General features: G+C 57.5%; 1 protein-coding gene across 3 annotated transcripts; it reads left to right on the plus strand.

The window, feature by feature from the left end:
* Positions 1-836: 836 nt before the first annotated feature.
* Caskin1 (CASK interacting protein 1) lies at positions 837-20,484 on the plus strand. 3 transcript variants are annotated; one of them, XM_006978931.4, is made up of 20 exons: positions 837-1,256; positions 8,210-8,261; positions 8,367-8,464; positions 8,647-8,792; positions 8,875-8,970; positions 9,081-9,211; positions 10,588-10,696; positions 10,791-10,899; positions 10,992-11,086; positions 11,234-11,351; positions 12,490-12,591; positions 12,684-12,772; positions 12,852-12,936; positions 13,021-13,118; positions 13,891-14,001; positions 14,091-14,192; positions 15,570-15,708; positions 15,790-17,793; positions 18,293-18,707; positions 18,889-20,262. In XM_006978931.4, exons 1-20 carry the CDS (start codon positions 1,163-1,165, stop codon positions 18,986-18,988), a joined length of 4,293 nt encoding a protein of 1,430 aa, XP_006978993.1. In that variant the 5' UTR covers positions 837-1,162; the 3' UTR covers positions 18,989-20,262. The 3 variants fall into 3 exon arrangements, with proteins under 3 accessions (XP_006978993.1, XP_006978994.1, XP_042139626.1); XM_042283692.2 differs by lacking the exon at positions 837-1,256 and adding an exon at positions 7,553-7,626; XM_006978932.4 differs by lacking the exons at positions 13,891-14,001; positions 14,091-14,192 and having other exon boundaries at positions 1,028-1,256; positions 18,889-20,484.
* The last annotated feature ends 194 nt before the right edge of the window (positions 20,485-20,678 follow it).

A 20,678-nucleotide genomic window follows, 5' to 3' on the forward strand; every position in this document is an offset into this window, starting at 1 on the left:
CAGAGCCTTACCCAAGACATGGAGCTCAACTACTGTGTATCCACAGTGCTGCAGGCAAGATAAGGAGAGGCCTGGAGAAGCCCTGGACTCCGGGCAGGCAGGAGAAAGGTGAGACCTCTGGAGGTGTTGGTCAAGCAGGAAGATCCTGACTGGGAACCTGTTGTGGCTGGAGATTGTTTGGGCTAGGCTAGAATGGTGCGGGGCAGGGCTGGGCTGGGCCTTCAGTGGTGCAGAAGGTTAAGCTCCTTCTCGCTGAACACAGACAGTTACATCCTAGTAGATGCTGAGAGCGGCGAAGTCAAGCTCCCTTCCAGGCTGTCCTCGGGGAACTGTCATCCTGCATTGTTGTAGAGAGAAGCCAGAGGCTGCCAGGGAAGAAGGTGTAGTTGGGGGGAGGGGGTACGGGTTCCCTGACACCGAATTCATTATTGGGAGATTCCTCTTCGCAATCCCTCAACACCTCCCACAGGAACCACGGGCCAGAAATGTCTGACAGCCTCTGGAGGGCCGACACCGGTGGCACTGGTGCCCGACTCCCCGCCCGCCCACTGCCTCCGAGTCCCTCCCCCTCAGGTCCCGCAGCCTCGAGAAACCTCTCCTAGGTTTAGCCTTGCGTCGCCGCCGCCGTGCCGGTGCTCCGCGGCCAGCCCCCCTGCGCACCGTCCTCTGTCCCCGGCGGTCATCCTCGCTCCCCCGCTGTCCGCAGAGGCCTAGCCTGACCCGCGCACCCAAACGTGGGGAGGGGGCGTCGGGAGTGTGGGGGGGAGGGCCAATGCGGGGGCGGAGCCTCGGAGCCGGGCGCGCGGCCGGCGCAGGCTGACGGAGGTCAGCGGCCGCGGGAGCGGACCCAGGCGTCCGGGAGGCGGCTCAGACGCGGCGCGCCACCGGGTGCCCGCCGCCGTCGCCGGCTCCCGCCCCTGGGCCGCCCCCCGCCCGTGACGCGCCATCCGTCCCTCCGCGTCGGAGCCCCAGCCCCAGTCCGAGCCCGAACCCTCAGCCCGAGCCCGAGCCCGAACCCGAACCCGAACCCGCGGAGAGCCCTGGGCGGCGGGCGGCGCAGGCAGCGCGGGCTGGAAAGGATGCGATCGCAGACGCGGGGCCGCCGCTGCGTCTGAGCCGCCGAGAGCACCGAGCGCCGCGTCGCTGCGGGCCCCGCGGCGCCATGGGGAAGGAGCAGGAGCTGGTGCAGGCGGTGAAGGCGGAGGACGTGGGGACCGCGCAGAGGCTGCTGCAGAGGCCGCGGCCGGGGAAGGCCAGTGAGTGCGGGGGGCGCGCGGGGCGCGGGCGGGGCCCCCACCGCCTGGGTGCAGGGCGGGGAAGGGATGCTGTGGGTCTCCGGGGGTGGGGCGGGGCCAGGAGCGCCCAGACCCTTGGTCCGCGCCCCCCCTTTCTCGCCCCAGCTCTGGAGGAGGGGCGGCAACGAGCGCCGGACCGTCCGCCCAGCCCCCTGCGGGCACCTGCGGCACCCACGGTCCCCTGAGGCCGTTGGCGATCACATCCTCCCTCGGATCCCCTCCCTTCCCAGGCTGCGGGCTGATGATTTCTACTTGGGCTTTTAAGGGCGAGGCGGATTCCCCCCCACCCCCAGACACACTGTGGAGAGAGGGAGGGGCCCTTCCAGTGAGGGGCGACCCAGAGGCTAACAATCTCTCAGACCTCTCCTCCCCACCCTATGTTTAATAACAGGCTTTGCAGGGAAAGGGGTGGGGGGAGGACCACGCTGGGGGTGTGGCTGCCCAGGCATGGCCAGTGGGGGCCATTGACTGATGAGGGAGTGAGGCAGAGGCCCAAGGTCGCCCAGCCCTGGGGCAGGTTGGGCTTCATGCAGGAAGAGCCTGGGGGATAAGGACTGTAGGTTTCTGCAGACCTTGGTCATGCCTGTCTTCTCTGCTGGGAAGGGGGCCAAGGATCCGTAAAGGAGCTCCCACACCATCCCTGGCTTGTGCCCTAGGGGTCCGGAGAAGGATTGGGAGCTTGGAGCTTCGAGTCTAGCTCTTAACTCTGCTCATCCTGGAGCCTCCCTAGGGGCCTCTGGAGATGGACGGATGGGTGTGCGGGCTGGCCGAGTGTGCAGATGCGCACGTATGAGTGTGTCAGGCACCTGTGCGGGCGTGAGCTGGGCTCTGCAGGTCAACACATGGGACCGGTGTGCCTTCCCTCGCTACCCACCACCAGGGACTGCATATAAGCCGGGGGGAAGGGGAGTCCCATTTCTCTCCAGGGGGCTGCTGAGACAGGGGACTGTCTGGAATGGCTCCTGTCTACTTTACTGTTGGTGAGAAGGACACTGGCGCCTCCAGGCCACACAGGCTGGCTGGGAAGCTCCACTCACCAGGGCTGGCGTTAGGGCCTCAAGGCTGAGTGGAGGAGCAGATTCTAGGGAGAGGCAGATGGAAGAAGGTAAAGGCACAGCTTTCCACCTAGCGGCCTTGTGTCCTTGGTCGCACTGACTCTCTAGGCCTTAATGGCCTTATCTGGAGGATGGAGCATCTGTGGTCCCTGCCACCCCACAGCATCCTGGAAACAGTAAGAAGGCACTGATGAGGAGGAGACACTTAGTTCAGTAAATGCAATGGTGCTGGCTTTTTGCTGCTGCCAGTCAGTGGGAACCACAAGTGTGGGGCTCCTCTTCCTTCCGTTTGGCTGATGTGGGGAGGTAAGAAGTACCTGGGTCTCTACCTCTGCCTCTGACTGGTGTGGTCTCGGAGACAGCAGAGGCACCTGTCTTGGCCCTTATGTCTGCACTCTCTGAGTCAGAGGGGCGGTGCAATAAATCAGACAGAGAAATCCCTCCATGAATTAGCTCGGTTGTCATGGCAACACTGGCCTGCTTTGGAGTAAGATGTATTTTGATTTAGCAAAGTACAGCTGGAGTTTGGGCCATGGGGTGGGGGGTGTCCATAAGTATCCTCGAGAGTGTGTTCCCCCACACATACCAGCCAGGCGTAGTGGTGCACGCCTTTAGTCCTAGTGATGATTGGGAGGCAGAGACACACAGATCTCTGTGAGTTCAAGGCCAGCCTGGTCTACATAGTGAGTTCTAGAGATGCTGTCTCAAAAAAACAAAAACAAAACAAAAAAGAGTGTGTTCCCCAGCCCAGCCTAGAGGTTTTCCCACAATCTTGTTCTTGAGTCTTTTTGGGTGCCCAGCTCTTCCCTCCAGCCCATGGCTCTGTGAGCCCCCACCTCACCTCCAAGAGAGCCTGTACATGTAGGCTTAGCAGTTATCCTCGAGGGAAGAAGAGACAACTTCGGAGGAAAGCTGTTGGTAGGGGCTGCCCTGCTGCTGCTGGTAAGGGGCTCCTGTCTAGTTTTGTGGCCTAGCCTCCCTCCCCAAGGCAGGCTGAGGACACCCTGTAGGAATCCCCAGAACCTATCTCTCTTTTATCTTGGCCCACTAAGAATTCCCTTCCGGCAGGGTGTGTGGCATGCACACCTTTAATCCCAGTACTTTGGAGACCAATTTAGGATCTCTGTGAGTTCTAGGCCACCCTGGTCTACATAGTGAGTTCCAGGCTAGCCAGGACAGCATAGTGAGATCTGTGTTTTAAAAAAAAAAAAAAAAATCCTGCCAGCCTGGAGTTTGTATCTGGCCTCAGGCTGGTCTCTGGAGAGCAGTTTGAGTTCTGGGGTCACAAGAAACAGGGGCAAGGTTTGTGCACTATTTATGTGTGTGTGTGTGTGTGTGTGTAGTACTGGAGACAGAATCCAGGGCTTCATGAATGCTGAGTAAGCTCTCTTAGGAAGCTGCATCCCATGCCAGTGTACTGTATTGATGCAGACAACTATTAAAAAGTGAAAGGGCCGGACTGTGGTGGCACACACCTCTTTAATCCCAACACTGGGGGGCAGAGGCAGGTAGATCTCTGTGAGTTCGAGGCCAGCCTGGGCTACAGAGTGAGTTTCAGGACAGCCAGGGCTACACAGAGAAACCCTGTCTCGATAACCCAAACCAACCAAGTGAAAGGGCTTCTCCTGAGGCCTTCATCTCGGCCACCCCTCGCCCTCCTCAGTCACCAGGCCACCAACCAGCTATCTCTTTCTCCTGATTCAGTCTCAGAGTCTGTCCTGCTGTGGGATGGCCACCCCAGCCCTACACCTTCTTTAGTACCTTCTGCAGGCACTGGGGATGCCCTGAGACCTCAAACTGCCCTCCAAGCAGTTTACACTACTCCCCTCCCTAGGGACTGTGGATTTGTGTCCTTGGAAAGGTGACCCTCCCCACATGGGGAGCAGTTCCTTTCTTAAAAAAAAATTAACTAATTTTCTTTTGAAACACTCTCACTGTGAAATCCTAGCTGGCTAGCAGGCTACATAGGCCAGGCTGGCCTTGAATTCACCTATCTACTTCTGCTTCCTAAGTGCTGGGATTAAAAGCGTGCATCACAGTGCCGGGTGGTGGTGGCGTATGCCTTTAATCCCAGCACTTGGGAGGCAGAGCCAGGGGGATCTCTGTGAGTTCGAGGCCAGCCTGGTTTACAGAGCGAGATCTAGGACAGGCACCAAAACTACACAGAGAAACCCTGTTGTGTAAAAAAAAAAAAAAAAAAAAAAAAAAAAAAAAAAAAAAAAAAAGCGTACACCATCACTGCCTGTTGTTATTGTTGTTTTAAAAAACAAGCATTTATTTATTTATTTATTTATTTATTTATTTATTGGTGTTGACTTTTTGTTTGTTTTTGTTTTTCGAGACAGGGTTCTCTGTGTAGTTTTGGTGCCTGTCCTGGATCTCGATCTGTAGACCAGGCTGGCCTGGAGCTCACAGATGTTTGCCTGGCTCTGCCTTCCGAGTGCTGGGATTAAAGGCGTGTGCCACCCACCCGGTGACGGTCCCATTCTTGATGGAGCCCTCCCTCCTCCCGTGTGTCTTTTTCTGAGTCTTGACCTCTATACCCCTCTAAAACATTGGCTTCTGCTTGTCTGACCTCAGAGCAGCTTGCCTGGGGCTTCCCCTCCCTAAACCTGACTCTGTAGCTGCCTGGAAGCCCAAGGTGGAGGGAGAACAGGAATTTAGAAACTTTGGAGACCCTGAGACCTGACTGTATTACACTTGAGAAGAACGAGGCAAAGTGTCTGGAGCATGGCTCTGGAGGGGTTGCCATGGAACGGTGACATCAGTTCATAGAAGGGGACTGTAGCAGACCAGCCGTAGGTAGTTTTCAGGGCCTCGTGTAAGATGCTAATGTAGGACCCGTATCTGAAATCGAAGTATTCTCAGTAACTGCACAGGTCACCTACCCACGAAGCTGACCCTAAAGATGGACAGAGGGCATGTAGGATGGAGATGGCATTGTTTAGCCACCAAAGCCATGAAGAAAACTGATGTGATACACTGGGTGGTGAAGAGGGCTAGTGAGAAAACCACAACCAGGCCGGAAAGGGCAGCATTTTGGATGAGAGACCTTGAGAAGAGGTTCCATCTGAGCGAACTGAAGTGTGTGAAGGACGGTGTGATGCAGAGGCCCTGTGGCCCCGGTGGCCTGTATGTTAGAGGACGTCAAGGTGGCTGTGCAGCTGGAGCAAGATGATGAAAACAGAGGAGCGGGAAGAGGTCAGAGCAAAAGCAAGGGCCAATCACGTGAGACATTGGGGCCTCAGCCTCCACCCCTCCACCTCAGTGAAACAGCACTGGAGGGTTCTGGGAGGTCTGTGTTGTTTCCCGCTGGGGTGTTTTATTTTGTTTGTGGGTTTTTGCTTTGAGACAGGGTCTCACTATTTCATTGGACCAGGCTAGCCTTACAGAGAGCTCCACCTGCCCTTGCTTCCAAGTACTGGGATTAAAGGCCTGGACCACCATACCTGGCTCCTTTTTTTTTTTTTTTTGTTTTGTTTTTGTTTTTGTTTTTTCCAGACAGGGTTCTCTGTGTAGCTTTGCGCCTTTCCTGGAACTCACGCTGTAGCCCAGGCTGGCCTCCAACTCACAGAGATCCACCTGCCTCTGCCTCCTGAGTGCTGGCATCAAAGGTGTACACCACCACCACCCGGCCTTTTTTTTTTTTTTTAAACATTCTTGTTTGTATGTATGTATTATTTATTTTGTGCCTGCACGTGCCATGGCACATGTGACGTAGGACAGTTTGCATGAGTCCATTTTCACTCTCCACCAGGTGGGTTTTAAGGCTTGAATTCAAGTTGTTAGCCTTGCTGACAAGCACCTTTACCTGGTGAGCCACCTCAGGTGTGGCCCCACTCCCATGGATTTTTTTTTTTTGAGACGGGATCTCATCGGCAGCTCCGGGTGAGCCGGAGCTGGGAACTCTGCCTTCGCCTCCAAAGTGCTGCAGTGGCAGGCACACGCACCACGTCTGTCTGTAACTCGCAGTTTTCGGGAGTTTTGTTTTGCCTGCTTCCCTCCTTCCCTCCCTTTTTTTTCTTCCTTGTTACAGCATCTTATGTAGCCCAGGTTAGCCTCAAACTTACTATGTAGTCAAGTCTGAACTCCTGATTCTCCTCCCTTTATCTCCCGAGAGCTGAGATTAAAAGTGGATGCCGGGCTGTGACTTGCATCTGAACAGTCTCCGACTCACTTGTGCAGAGGAGAAACCAAGGGCACAAGGAGTCAGGAGGACACCAATGGGAAGGCAGTGGCAGGGGTCCTGCCGGGAGTGCCAGTCGGGCCCATGGTGACAACCATGGTATGTTGAAAAGCATGGGACCTGGCTGTACTTGGAGTGCATCTTCAGGCAGAGTCAGGGGATTTGCCTGAGAACATGACTTGGGTCCATGAGAAAGACCCCCAGAGTTGAGTCTTTTTTATTTTTTACTTTTTGAGACAGGGTCTCACTATGTGTCTCTGGCTGTACTGAAACTTTTTTTTTTTTTTTTCAAGACAGGGTTTCTCCATGTAGTTTTGGTGCCTTTCCTGGAACTCACTCTGTAGACCAAGCTGGCTTCGAACTCACAGAGATCCGCCGGCCTCTCTGCCTCCAGAGTGCTGGGATTAAAGGCGTGTGTCACTACACCTGGCTACCAGGGCTGACTATTGATGCCAAGGCTTGGTCTGGCTAACCACTGGGGAAGTGGCATACAGTTGATGAACTGGTACCGCTAGTATCTGAGAACATGGGAGCAACCAGAAGGTGGCAGCACCTTCACTCTATCCAGGAGAGACCCTGTGAGATGTGGGGTCTGCCCAGATGGTGTTAGTGGGGCCTAGTGTTCAAGAAATGCTCCAAGTCTCATCAGCTCGGGTGACAGGTGCCATCTTTTCTAGCTCATAAACGAGACCAGTGGCCAAGGCCACAGGACTAGGAAGTGTCAGAACAAAGATTCAAATTTAGGTGCAGCTGGCTTCCCGGACTTCAGGGATTGTCAAGAGACCCACATGCTGTGCCCAGTGGCTGAGGCTGAGCCAATCCGAGCTAAGCCCTACAGCCAGCCCACTGTGACTCGACTCTCTTGGCTCCCCTGCCTTTGGGTCTCCGTCCCCCACCCCCACCCCTGGCCTGAGCCTGGACAAAGGGGCTTCTGTCCTTCTAGCCCCCCCCTCACAGAGTGACTGACCCACTAATGGGTTATATAACCATGGCCCAGACAGGCAGGGGGTTGGCAAGAGTCCTGTGGACAAGGGCCCACTGGGATGGCTTTGGTGGGCTCTCTCTTCTGAAAGCTCTGGAGAAGGCCAGGGTGAGGGAGGCCACAGGATAAGAGAGACCCTCAGAAGGAGAGTGTGGACCCTGGGGCTCAAGTCCATCTGAACATTGCTTTTGTGGGCAAGGTGGCCATTGGCATGGGTCACCTGGAGGCCCTTGCCCGCAAGCCAGCCTCTCCCTCTCCCTGCAGGGTTGTAGGGCTTATCCACATGGCAGCCAGAGCTGGCAGGAGAGTGCTTGGAGATGTAGTCCTTTCCCCCAGAAATACCCCATTTCCGGGTGTTCCAGCCTCCTCAACCACCCCCGGCCCCATCTGGGTCCTTCTGAGAGACAGATGGGGCCGGCTCTCTCCCTCCCACCAACGGCAGGTGCTGAGCCAGCGTCCCAAGGGAGGGGTGCATGTGCACATGTGTGTGCCCATGTGGGTGCATGGTCTGATCTCTCATTCTCAGATGAGGACAGGTGGAGCACCTAGAGCTGAGTCCCTGCTTATCTGGATGCCTGACTATAGACTAAGACCTTGCTCCAACAGGCAGGCAGATCACTACTACCCTCCCCTGCTCTTAAGAGGGTCTGGACCACCTCTCCTCACTGGCTCTCTCTCTCTCTCTTTACAGAGCTCCTTGGCTCTACCAAGAAGATCAATGTCAATTTCCAGGACCCAGATGGGTGAGTTGTGAGCTTGGGCAGTAGCAGTGTGGACCCTGGGGTAGGTGGGCCCCAGGGAGGGCTGGGTGTTCGCTTCACTCCTAGACCTGTCCTTCACCTACCCAGCTTCTCAGCCCTGCACCATGCTGCCCTGAATGGCAACACGGAATTGATCTCTCTTCTGCTGGAGGCTCAGGCTGCTGTAGACATCAAGGACAACAAAGGCAAGCCTGGTCTGGGGGGCCTTGAAGCCAAGGGCAGGGAACAAAGTCAAGGGTGGAAGGAATCCTTCAGCCCAAGGCATCTGCCTGGGTTAAGACAGAACCTTAGAGATGGTGACATCTCTCTAGTGAGGGTTGGATTTAGGGTCAGGACTTAGTTTCCAACAATCCATACCTGTCCCCAGGCATGCGGCCATTGCACTATGCAGCCTGGCAGGGCCGGAAGGAGCCCATGAAGCTGGTGCTGAAGGCAGGCTCAGCAGTGAACGTCCCATCCGACGAGGGCCACATCCCCCTGCATTTGGCCGCCCAGCATGGTCACTATGATGTGGTAAGGCCTCATGGGGAGTCTGGGTGGGCAGTCAGGCAGAGGGCTGAGTGGCCCCAGGGATAACCAGACCGTTGTCCTGCAGTCAGAGATGCTATTGCAGCATCAGTCCAACCCTTGCATGGTGGACAACTCCGGAAAGACACCTCTGGACCTGGCCTGTGAGTTTGGACGAGTAGGGGTAAGTTTCCCCCAGAGATGGGTGGGGTGCCCCCTGCCGGTCCTTCTCACCCGTGGTGGGGCCAGGGGCAGCCCCAAGCCAGGACCACCTACCTCGATCCTTCCTTCAAGGTGGTCCAGCTGCTACTAAGTAGCAACATGTGTGCGGCCTTGCTGGAGCCCCGACCAGGGGACACGACTGACCCCAACGGCACCAGCCCCCTGCACCTGGCAGCCAAGAATGGCCACATCGACATCATCAGGTACAGCCAGGAACAGGCTAGCCTCAGGCCTCCAGGCATGGTGGTCTCCAGGGGCACGAGGCTCCTAGGAATTCTGGCTTGGGAATAAGAAGGGAGACCCCAGTATGGTGACACAGGTCTGTTATGCCCGTCACTTGAGGCAGGAGGATAAAGAGTTCAAAGCTAACCTAGGCAACTTAGCAACATCCTGCCTAAAAATGAAAAATAAAGGCCTTGAGTCAGGTGTGATGGTTCATATCTATAATCCCAGTACTCAGGGGGGTGGAGCCAGGAAGATCAAGGGTTCAGGATCATCCTCTGCTACATAATGGGTTTGATGCCAGCATGGGCCACATGAGACCCTGTCCTTAAGGGGGGTGGTGTGCTGGTGAGATGGCTCAGTTAGTAGAGGGCTTGTCATGTGATCATGAAGACCTGAGTTTTCCACGTGAAAACCAGACGTGGCAGCAGGTGCCTATAATCTCATTTCTGGGGAGGGAGAGACAAGGGGCTCGATCCCTGAGGCTTGCTGGTCAGCTAGTATCACCGAACCAGAGAGCTCAGGTTTCTGTGAAAGATCCTGTCTCAAACAATAAGGGGGAGGGACTAGAGAGATGGTTCAGCAGTTAAGAGGACTGCTGCTCTTCCAGAGGACCCAATGCTGGGCAGCTTACAACCTCCTGTAACTCCAGCTCCAGGGAATCACACCGCACTCACTCACTTGCACATAGCCATTTGCAGACACATGTACACATACATATAAGTTAAAAAATAAATAAATAAAAAGGTGAAGGGTAATTGAAGACACTCAGCATTGACCTCTGGCCTCTATACACATGTGCACACATATGAATGTGCACTCACACACTTGTACATTACAAATGGACGTTATGGACATAAATGGCTGGGATATAGCTCTGGTGGAGTGCTTCCTAGCATTCATGAGGCCTTGGATTCAATCCGTAGCGTGCACACACACTACCTAAAGGGAGGTGCAGAGTTGTGGAAACCCGAGTGTGCCCAGATAAAGAAAAGACTGGGGTGGCTGGTGAAGATGCTTCTGTGCCTTCTCAGTCCTGGCTTTGACTTGAACTTGCCACCTGCCGAAATCTTGTAGACGCATTTCCCCTCCCGAGCCTCAGTGTCTTCATCTATAAAGGGCCCCCCAACATTGCCTATCCTAGGGCTGAACAAAATAACAGCTGTGAAAACTCAGCCATGGACAGGTCTTCCGCCAATCATCAGAAATAGCGGACGTCGTATCATTTCACAAGGGCAGGGTGGCTTGCGCCAGCCCCAGCAGACAGTCAGTTAGAACCAAGGGCTGGATTGAGGGTGCTGGGGAGAGGGCTCTGGCTAAAAGGCCTTGCCTGCTCTCTCCGCCTTTGCATTATTAGACTCCTTCTTCAGGCCGGCATCGACATTAACCGCCAGACCAAGTCGGGCACAGCCCTTCATGAGGCTGCACTCTGTGGGAAGACAGAAGTGGTCCGGCTGCTGTTGGATGTGAGTCTGGTGACCCAGGACACAGAGAGGAAGGTTGGGGACGAGTGGGAGGCGTGGGAACCTCTGACAAGGCCCTGGCCTTTGGTGTATGCAGAGTGGGATCAATGCCCAGGTGAGGAATACCTACAACCAGACAGCACTGGACATTGTCCACCAGTTCACTACATCCCAGGCCGGCAAGGAGATCAAGCAACTGCTTCGAGGTGGGGCCTGGGTGGGACTGAGGGCTGGGCCGGGCCGGGCCGGGTTGGGGGGGCAGCTCCCAGGACTGGGGGTCTACTCCCTGTATCTCCAGAGGCCTCAGCAGCTCTACAGGTCCGGGCCACCAAGGATTACTGTAACAATTATGACCTAACCAGTCTCAATGTGAAGGCTGGGGACATTATCACGGTGAGGACAGTTCCTGGGTGCTGTGGCAGGGATGGGAGGGACCCTGGCATGCTTTGAACATCCTCCGGCAGCAGCTGGGGGAGGGTACAGGGTAGCAGGCCTCACCTGCTGACGTGTCTCCCTGAACACACCCATTTGTTTGGTCAGGTACTTGAACAGCATCCGGATGGCCGGTGGAAAGGCTGTATCCATGACAACCGGACAGGCAATGACAGGGTGGGCTACTTCCCATCCTCCCTGGGCGAGGCTATCGTCAAACGAGCAGGTAAATCCTCTCCCTCTGGAGGGAGGCAATCAAGGGTCACTCAGCCTGAGTCTGGAGACAAGAAAGGAAGAAGTATACTCTAGTATGTTGGTGGCAGAGCCAGTTTGAATTCTAGCTGTGGTCAGGACTGGCACCCACTAACCCCTCGCGCTGGCCCACTCTCAGCAGGGTTACCATGTGCATTCCTTCTCTTGGCCCACCATGCCTTCCACAGTCCAACTCACTCACTCTCACTCTCTCTCTCTCTCTCTCTCTCTCTCTTTCTCTCTCTCTCTCTCTCTCTCTCTCTCATTTATTGGTTTTTCGAGACAAGGTTTCTCTGTGTAGCATTGGCTGTCCTGCAATTCGCTCTGTAGACCAGGCTGGCCTCAAACTCAGATTCACCTGCCTCTACCTCCTGAGTGCTGGGATTAAAGATGTGGGCCACCAATTCTCAGGTGGCCACTAAATACACAGTGCTCTTGTCCTTGTAAAGGAGCAGGAAACTCTGATGTTCACACAGGAAAAGAATCAACAACTTTCACAGAGAAAGGGAAGCAAGGCTTTCCTTAGTTAGGGAGGTCAGAGAAGGCTCTGAAGGGTGTAGAGGCCAGGTCATGGGCAACACCACCCTGGCAACATGAACCATGTGTGTAGGGGCCGTGGGGCAGGATCTCAGCACCCAATGGATAGGAGGCCAGCATGGCAGAGCACGTGGGAGGGGTGGAGGAGCAAGTGGGAAAACACCATTGTCTGGTTCAGAAAGGCTGGAGGTAGGGTAGGGATGGGGCTGATTTGTCTAGAGTGGCCATGGATGGAAATTAGTGGGTGGGGCCAGAGGGCCAGGTAGAAGGTGTGGGCACCCACCTGTGGTCATCTGGATTGATTTGGCCTTAGGCCACTGGGTGGCTCCTTACTTGTCCCCTAGCACAGAGAAAGTCAACATTCCAGTGATCCTCAGCCCCTTTGCCGATAGAGCCGTAAGGGTAGTGGTAGGACACCTGACCCTGAACCTCTGCCACTCTGACCTGGCCTCAGACATTCAGGGTCTCTCGGGTTACTGGAGACAACAAGGCGGAAGCCTCTACGCTGCTTCCTCTCCGTGTACGGCTGTGCCTGGGCTGCCCAGGGTTCAGGAAGGGCTGTGTTTGGCCTACAGGTTCCCGAACAGGCAGCGAGCCAAGCCCACCCCAGGGAGGTGGCTCCTTGGGGCCCTCTGCACCCCCGGAGGAGATCTGGGTGCTGAGGAAGCCTTTTGCAGGTAGGCCAGGGGCCTCCAGAGCACTGGGGCAGTAGTTTTGCTGCTGGGTACCACTGTGGGGCCAGCACACTTCATGGTCCCTGTCCTGGCAGGTGGAGACCGCAGTGGCAGCTTGAGCAATGTGGCTGGGGGCAGGAGCGGTGGGGCCCATGCCCTGCATGCGAGCTCTGAAGGCGTTAAGGTGAGCGAGCAGGGAGGGTTGGTCAGGTTGGGGAGGTCAGACCTGGAACAGTGATAGCAAGTGGCCTTTTGGGTTCCAGCTCCTGGCAACAGTGCTTTCCCAGAAGTCGGTCTCTGATTCCAGCCCGGGAGACAGCCCCGTCAAGCCTCCAGAGGGCTCCACAGGTAAGAGCAAGGGCAGGCTTTGCTGGCCTGGCAGGCAGCTGGCTCTTAGATAGCCCTTTCTCTGCCACTTTCTCTCATCGTCAGGTGCTGCCCGGTCCCAGCCACCAGCAGCCCATGCTGGGCAGGTATACGGGGAGCAGCCACCCAAGAAGCTGGAATCTGCCTCGGCCTCAGAGGGCAAGGTACAGGGCCTGGTCAGCTCCAGGCCTGGGCTTGGGAGGGATGGGGTTAACAGCCTGACAGGCATACCTGGCCACAGCAGCTACCACAGGCCTTGACAGACCAGACTCTGTCCTTCTGTCTGTCTGTGTCATATGTGCACGCACACACGAGTGTACAGGTGTTGTCTATTGTGTAGGCTGTGAGCTAGTGTGTGCACATTTGCAGAAGTATGTAGGGTGTTGTGTGGATGTGGCATGGTCAACTATGAGCTGGGCATACGTGTGTGTGGTTGTATAGATGGAAGGGGATGGGTGTGAGGCACACAAATGTGTATGTAGGTGCAGTGGGTCATGTGAGTATGCACCTGTGTGGCTGTGAGGCATGATCTGATGGCTGAATCCCACACAGCAGAGGAGGCGAGGGACTTCTGACTAGGGCACAGAGCCCACCTTCCAGGGAGCAGTCCTACCTGAAGCCCTCCCCCCAGAGTCCCCTCCTATGGGGCCACATCTGCATCTCTAAAATGGTATGGGTATCATTGGTGCAGACATGGGGTGGGGGGGAGGCCACGGCCCAGACTCGGCAGGACCTTCCTGGTGGAGCTCCCGGAAGAAGGCTGGAGGGCTGCAGACGCTGTATCCAGGAGGACAGATCACGGAATGCTGGTGCAATGGACACAGCGGCGGCGGACCCAGCACTCTGGCCGTGAACCAAGCAGAGAAGGCGGCACAGTGGAGGTCGGGGCGCAGCCCAGCAGTGGACAGGCTGCAGTTGGTGCCTTGTGTCTTGCAGAGTGCTGAGGCGGTCAGTCAGTGGCTTGCCACATTCCAGCTACAGCTCTATGCCCCCAACTTCACCAGTGCTGGCTATGACCTGCCCACCATCAGCCGTATGACCCCCGAGGTGAGCTGCTATGGGCTGGTGGCCAGCTGCTTCCCTTCCAAAAGGCAGATCCCTCTACTTGCCAGTTAATGGGCCTCCTCTTTGCCTAGGACCTCACCGCCATTGGTGTCACCAAGCCAGGCCACCGTAAGAAGATCACAGCCGAGATCAGCGGCCTGAACATTCCTGACTGGCTGCCTGAACACAAACCTGTAAGGCTCCTTGTGCCCTGGTGGCTGAGCCAGGACCAGCAGGCAGATGGACAGACAGACAGGCTGCCTCCCTGGCTAGGGCCCTCATCTGCCTTCTGGGGTCCTAGGAAATGGAGTTGAGTATGGAGCCAGGCCTGGTGGTACAGGGACTCAGTACTCAGAGAGGCTGAGGCAGGAAGATCATGAGCTTTAAGGCCCGCCTGGGCTACAGAGGCAGCCAGCTAGCAGGGAGATATTTGGACAGCCTATTATGGGGCCAAACTCCCTAGACAGGCTCATGGCTAAGACTCTAGGGGCTGTGAGGGAACCTGGAATCAGGAGGGTATGCCGTCTCTATTCATGGCCAGCAGCACTATAGCCCTGTCTTTTAGTCACGTGGACTGCAGATGGGCTGGTGTCGGACATGCTTGCCACACACATGCACACAGGTCCCACTGCACGTGCTGGCCTGTGCTAATGGCTGACAACCCTCTGGTGGCTTCTGCATCCAGTGGCCTCTGCTCTTATTTATGAGGAGATGCCTATATATGGGCTTCTGGGCTGATACTGGCCCTCTGGGTTGCATACTAGCTCTGTTCTCCCATCCATCCATGAGAGAGGTGCTGCTGGCTACCCAAACCCTGCCCTCCCCAGGGCCCTGGTTCTGTTGGCAAGCAGGGCTGCATTCACCTGCCCCACCTCGACACCCAGACAGCAGCACCAGGGGTCCTCCCAGGAGCACATCTGGGTCTCATGGACCTCGCCTCACTCTGTTACCTGCATGACTGGAAGTGCCGGGTGTGGGTGTAAGAGTGGTATCAGCTGGGAGCTTGGGGCGATTGGGCAGTCCTCGGTGGACACCGGATACTTGCACATTCCTAGTATGGCTGTGTGGCGAATGTGTAACAAGTGCGTGATCATGCATCTGCTGTGGGTGGGGAAACATTGTGAGGGTGAGCAAGAGAGGTGCCTGTGTTTTGTACAGCTGGAAGCAGCATGCAGGGTGTGCAGTGTGTGTACACGCATCTTATGTGGCATTGTGTGTGTGTCTGTGTCTGGCGTGTGGGTGCGTCTCTTCAGGACACTGCCTGTGGCCACCTGATGAGGCAAAGAAGCACTTTCTTACACCTGAAACTGTGTCCAGATGATAGGCAGCCCAAGTGTGTTTGCATGTGTTAACCTGTGTGTATCCTAGTGTACAGATGGCATGTTGAGGAGCTGGCCTGCAGTTCCCACCAAGGCTGTGCCTAGGCTGTCTGCAATACTGACATTTCAGGCCTGTCTGTTTGTCCTTCTGTCTGTCTGTGCCCCACAGGCCCATCTGCTAATAGTCCCAAGTAGGTGGTCATGGTGTGAGCAGCCGGCTCGGGCTGCCCCTCTCTGTCCCCCTCTCCATAGGCTAACCTGGCTGTGTGGCTGTCCATGATCGGTCTGGCCCAGTATTACAAGGTGCTGGTGGACAACGGCTATGAGAACATTGATTTCATCACTGACATCACTTGGGAAGATCTGCAGGAGATTGGCATCACCAAGCTGGGTAAGGTTCCAGCCTGCCCCTCCCTACCTGCCTGTACCTACAGGTCCTCCTGACCAGCCTCTTCCCCCTCCCCCGACTCAGGACACCAAAAGAAGCTGATGCTGGCTGTGAGGAAACTGGCGGAGCTGCAAAAGGCAGAATACTCCAAGTATGAGGGGGGACCCCTGCGCCGAAAGGCACCCCAGTCACTTGAAATGATGGCTATTGAGTCACCACCCCCATCTGAGCCTGCTGCCGCAGATTGCCAGTCTCCTAAGATGACCACCTTCCAGGACAGTGAACTCAGTGGGGAGCTGCAGGCTGCGCTGTCTGGCCCAGCGGAAGCAGGTGCAGCTGCTGCTGAGAAGGCCTCCAACCACCTGCCACCCACTCCAAGGGCCACCTTGCGGCAGGAGTCCAGCCTGGGTGGACGGGCTCGGCACATGAGCAGCTCTCAGGAGCTGTTGGGTGACGGGCCCCAAGGACCTGGCAGCCCCATGTCGCGAAGTCAGGAATACCTGCTGGATGAGGGGCCAGCCCCTGGCACCCCACCCAAGGAGGTTCGGGCTGGCCGCCACGGCCACAGCGTCAAGAGGGCCAGTGTGCCCCCGGTGCCGGGCAAGCCACGGCAGGTCCTTCCATCAGGTGCCAGCCACTTCACACCCCCACAGACACCCACCAAAGCTCAGCCAGGTTCCCCTCAGGCTCTTGGAGGACCTCATGGTCCAGCCACAGCCAAGGTGAAGCCCACCCCGCAGCTGCTGCCACCGACAGACCGACCCATGTCTCCCCGTTCCCTGCCTCAGTCACCCACACACCGTGGGTTTGCCTATGTGCTGCCCCAGCCAGTTGAGGGCGAGGCGGGGCCGGCCGCTCCGGGACCCGTGCTCCCAGCAGCACCAGCAGCCGTGCCCACGCTATGCCTGCCCCCAGACGCTGATGTGGAGCCCGGGCGGCCCAAGAAACGCGCCCACAGCCTGAATCGCTATGCAGCGTCTGACAGCGAGCCGGAGCGGGATGAGCTGCTGGTGCCTGCTGCTGCCGGACCCTACGCCACAGTCCAGCGGCGTGTGGGTCGGAGCCATTCGGTGAGGGCTCCCGCTGGCACTGACAAGAATGTGAACCGCAGTCAGTCCTTTGCTGTGCGGCCGCGGAAGAAGGGGCCCCCACCACCTCCGCCCAAGCGCTCCAGCTCGGCCATGGCCAGTGCCAACCTCGCTGACGAGCCGGCTCCAGATGCCGAGACAGAGGATGGCCGGCTGGGGGTCCGGGCACAGCGCCGGCGGGCTAGTGATCTGACTGGCAGTGTGGACACCGGCAGTGCTGGAAGTGTGAAGAGCATTGCAGCCATGTTGGAGCTGTCTTCCATTGGGGGCGGGGGGCGGGCTATCCGCAGGCCCCCTGAAGGCCACCCCACACCGCGTCCTGCCAGTCCAGAACCGGGCCGGGTAGCTACTGTGTTGGCCTCCGTGAAGCACAAAGAGGCCATTGGGCCCGACGGTGAAGTGGTGAACCGGCGCCGTACACTCAGTGGCCCGGTCACTGGACTTCTGGCCACTGCCCGCCGGGGACCTGGGGAACCAGCCGAGCAGAGTCATTTTATGGAGGATGGCACAGCCCGGCAACGGCCTCGAGGTCCCGCCAAGGGGGAGGCAAGTGTGGAGGGCCCTCCCCTTGCCCGGGTAGAGGCCAGTGCCACGCTCAAGAGGCGCATCCGGGCCAAGCAGAGCCAGCAAGAGAACGTCAAGTTCATACTGACGGAGTCTGACACCGTCAAGCGCAGGCCCAAGGCGAAAGAGCGGGACACCGGGCCCGAGCCACCCCCGCCGCTGTCTGTGTATCAGAACGGCACAGCCACGGTTCGCCGACGGCCAGCCTCCGAACAGGCTGGACCCCCAGAGCTGCCCCCTCCTCCTCCACCTGCTGAGCCCCCACCTGCCGACCTGACGCAGCTGCCTCCACTGCCCCTGCCTGATGGCAATGCCCGGAAGCCCGTGAAGCCACCTGTCTCTCCCAAGCCCATCCTGGCTCAGCCTGTGACCAAGATCCAGGGCTCACCTACACCTGCCTCTAAGAAGGTGCCACTGCCAGGCCCTGGCAGCCCAGGTAAGTACAGAAAGCCAGCTAAGAAAGAACGCGGGGTCTCGGGACAGGCCCCTTGCCCGATACCCTATTTCATAGTCTGGATTTCCCTTTTTGGGTTGGATGAAGCCCAGGTGGAGCGGGATACGACTGTCTGCAGATCTTATCTATCCACTGTGGGACAGCCCTGCCACCCTGTAGTGGACATGCCTCTTGTTCAGTGAAGGGGGTGCAGAAGACCGAGAGACTAGTGGTACACATGCAGGAAGACCTAGCTGGAGTCCCCTGATACAGGAGAGGGTAGGTTTCCAGAGAGGCCATCAGTGCGAGGGTGCTGAGACAACCATTTGCTGGATACATCAGGCCACATCTGAAGGAGCTTAGCAAACAGTGACATTTTGCAGTGAGATTGCACACCCTAGCGGCTGCAGTGAGAATAGGCCGACTACAGCATCTCTCCCGCTAGATGGAGGGAACACGGGGTTGTTATTCCCGGGTACCAGCGTCATCCTCTTCCATGCAGAAGTAAAGCGCGCTCACGGCACGCCACCGCCCGTGTCACCCAAGCCTCCGCCGCCACCCACAGCACCCAAGCCAGCCAAGGCTGTGGCGGGACTACAGTCCAGCAGCGCCACCACCTCGCCTGTGCCCTCGCCGGCACGCCAGCCGCCCGCAGCCCTTGTCAAGCCGGCTAGCTCGCCGCCCTCGCAGAGCGCCAGCCCCGCCAAGCCCCCTTCCCCAGGGGCACCCGCGCTGCACGTACCCGCCAAGCCGCCTCGCGCTGCGGCTTCCGTGGCCCCCGGACCCCCAGCAGCTCCAGACTGTGCTTCGCCCGGGGACAGCGCTCGGCAGAAGCTGGAGGAGACTAGTGCGTGTTTGGCTGCAGCGCTGCAGGCCGTGGAGGAGAAGATCCGGCAGGAGGACGGGCAAGGCCCTCGGTAGGTACCTCGGGCCTGGTGTGGGGAGTGCTGGCCGAGCGCAGGGCGTGGCTCTTGGGTGGACCGGTAGGGATAGGCGGAGCCATCCAGCCGGGGTTAAGAGTGGGTTGCTGGGGAGCCACCGAGCCTTGAGTAAGGGGACCTGTGCTGCCCCACCCTGCTGATGCATGCCCACCCTTAGCCCCTCCTCCATCGAGGAGAAGAGCACTGGCAGCATCCTGGAGGACATCGGCAGCATGTTCGACGACCTGGCCGACCAGCTGGACGCCATGCTGGAGTGAGGCGGCCACCCGTACGGGCCCACCATGCTCCCAGCTCTGGCCCGCACTTTGACCTTTACCTCAGGATGGGCGCCTCGGAGTGGTGGGCGGGGGCCGAGTGGGCCGGGCACGCCCAGCTCTGCACAAGCACAACTCCCACTCCTGGCCCAGGCTGGTTGTCGGCCCCCCTGGCACGGGGGTGGGCGACGCTCCAAGGGCTCTGGGCAGATGTGCTGCCCGCCGGTGCCCATTCTTGTCTGCTGCTCCCTGTGCAACAACTGCTGGGCCCTACCCTTGCAGGCTTGCTCTGCTTGTGGGGGGCTGTTCCTCCCTCGCCCTAGGCAGACTGAGCACCAAGGGAAGAGGGGGGTGGCCACTGTGGCCCTCTCCCCAATCTGTGGCAGAGCACAGGCCTATGCCCAGCACAGAACTGCCCATTGGGGAACCTCTGCCAGCCGCTCTGGCACAGCACAAGGGACGGGGGGCCAAGGTTGGGCTCGTCCCACTGCACCCCAGAATATAAGCTATCAAGAGTATTAATTTATCGGGAATGAGCTGAGGCAGATTTCCCCAGAGAAACAAAAAGATAACTTTAACAAATATATATTTAAAGAGAAGAAATATTATTGATTCTATAGAAACCATTTACCAACAGAAAGGACACAAGTCCAGCTTGAAGCTAAAGCCGTCAGGCTGAGGCCACCTGTCTGCCCTACTCTTTCATCTAGGAATGGCCTTGTCCTTGGTCACGAGCACACACCCCGGGGGGCACGGTCTGGAGGAGGGGTTCTGCCCAGGGCCTCTCTGCCCAGGGCCTCCTCCACTCTCCTAGCTTCTGAGGGTCTGAAGAACTTGAAGGATGTGCCTTGCCTCCCTCCTGTCCCTCTCCATGCCCCACAGACCTCGGGGAGGGCTTCTTCCTTCTGGGTGTGGCCACGCCCTTGGGGTGTGCCGGTGTGAGGGTGTACCCCGTGTGCACCCCGTGGGAACGTGGGCATGAGTGCAAGGGCATGCATGCCACACTATGGGCAGATGTGTGTTCAAGGTTGTGTATGCCCCCCGCCTCCCACAAGGCAGCCTTGTACAGGCAGCCAACCTGCCCATCTTGAATTCCCATGGACAGTTCTGCTCATGGTCTGAGGCTGTGTTGTGTAGTACTTCTCACCCTTTTCCCCCCTACAAAAAATACTGACTGGTCTCCTCTTTCGTGTTTGCTGATCCACAAGTGTTGGGCATAACATTGACATTTCTTAAAAAAAAAAAAACAAAAACAAAAAAACAAAAAAAAAAAATAACTTGCCAAAACCATAATTGTGGTGTAGGCTGGTGGAGGGGGCCAACTAAGGTAGTGTGGACATGGGCCTTCAACTGTCATTCCTGGCGCTTCCTCATCGGTGAACACGCTGGCCACTCAGCAGCCTCCTCTGGATAGGTGGCCCGGGCTAGGGCTCTAGGAAGTGGGGAGGGGGTCTGGACAGAGAGCTGCTGTCAGCTGTCAATAAACAGCAGAAAACAGAGCTGCCTGGCTCACTCTTTGGGGGCCCGTGTGGTGGGAAAGGCGAAGCCGGGGACTGGAGGCCGGGGCCAGGGATGGCAGCTGCCTCCTGCAGGGAGGAGAAGTCGGCCCAACCCTCCTCCCGCCCACCGCGTGCCTGGCACACCCAGGTGCTTCAGCCCTGTGAATCATGGTCCCAGAAGCTATCTCCACTCA

This window comes from Peromyscus maniculatus, chromosome 8 (genome assembly GCF_049852395.1).
Source record: "Peromyscus maniculatus bairdii isolate BWxNUB_F1_BW_parent chromosome 8, HU_Pman_BW_mat_3.1, whole genome shotgun sequence".
Taxonomy (NCBI): domain Eukaryota; kingdom Metazoa; phylum Chordata; class Mammalia; order Rodentia; family Cricetidae; genus Peromyscus; species Peromyscus maniculatus.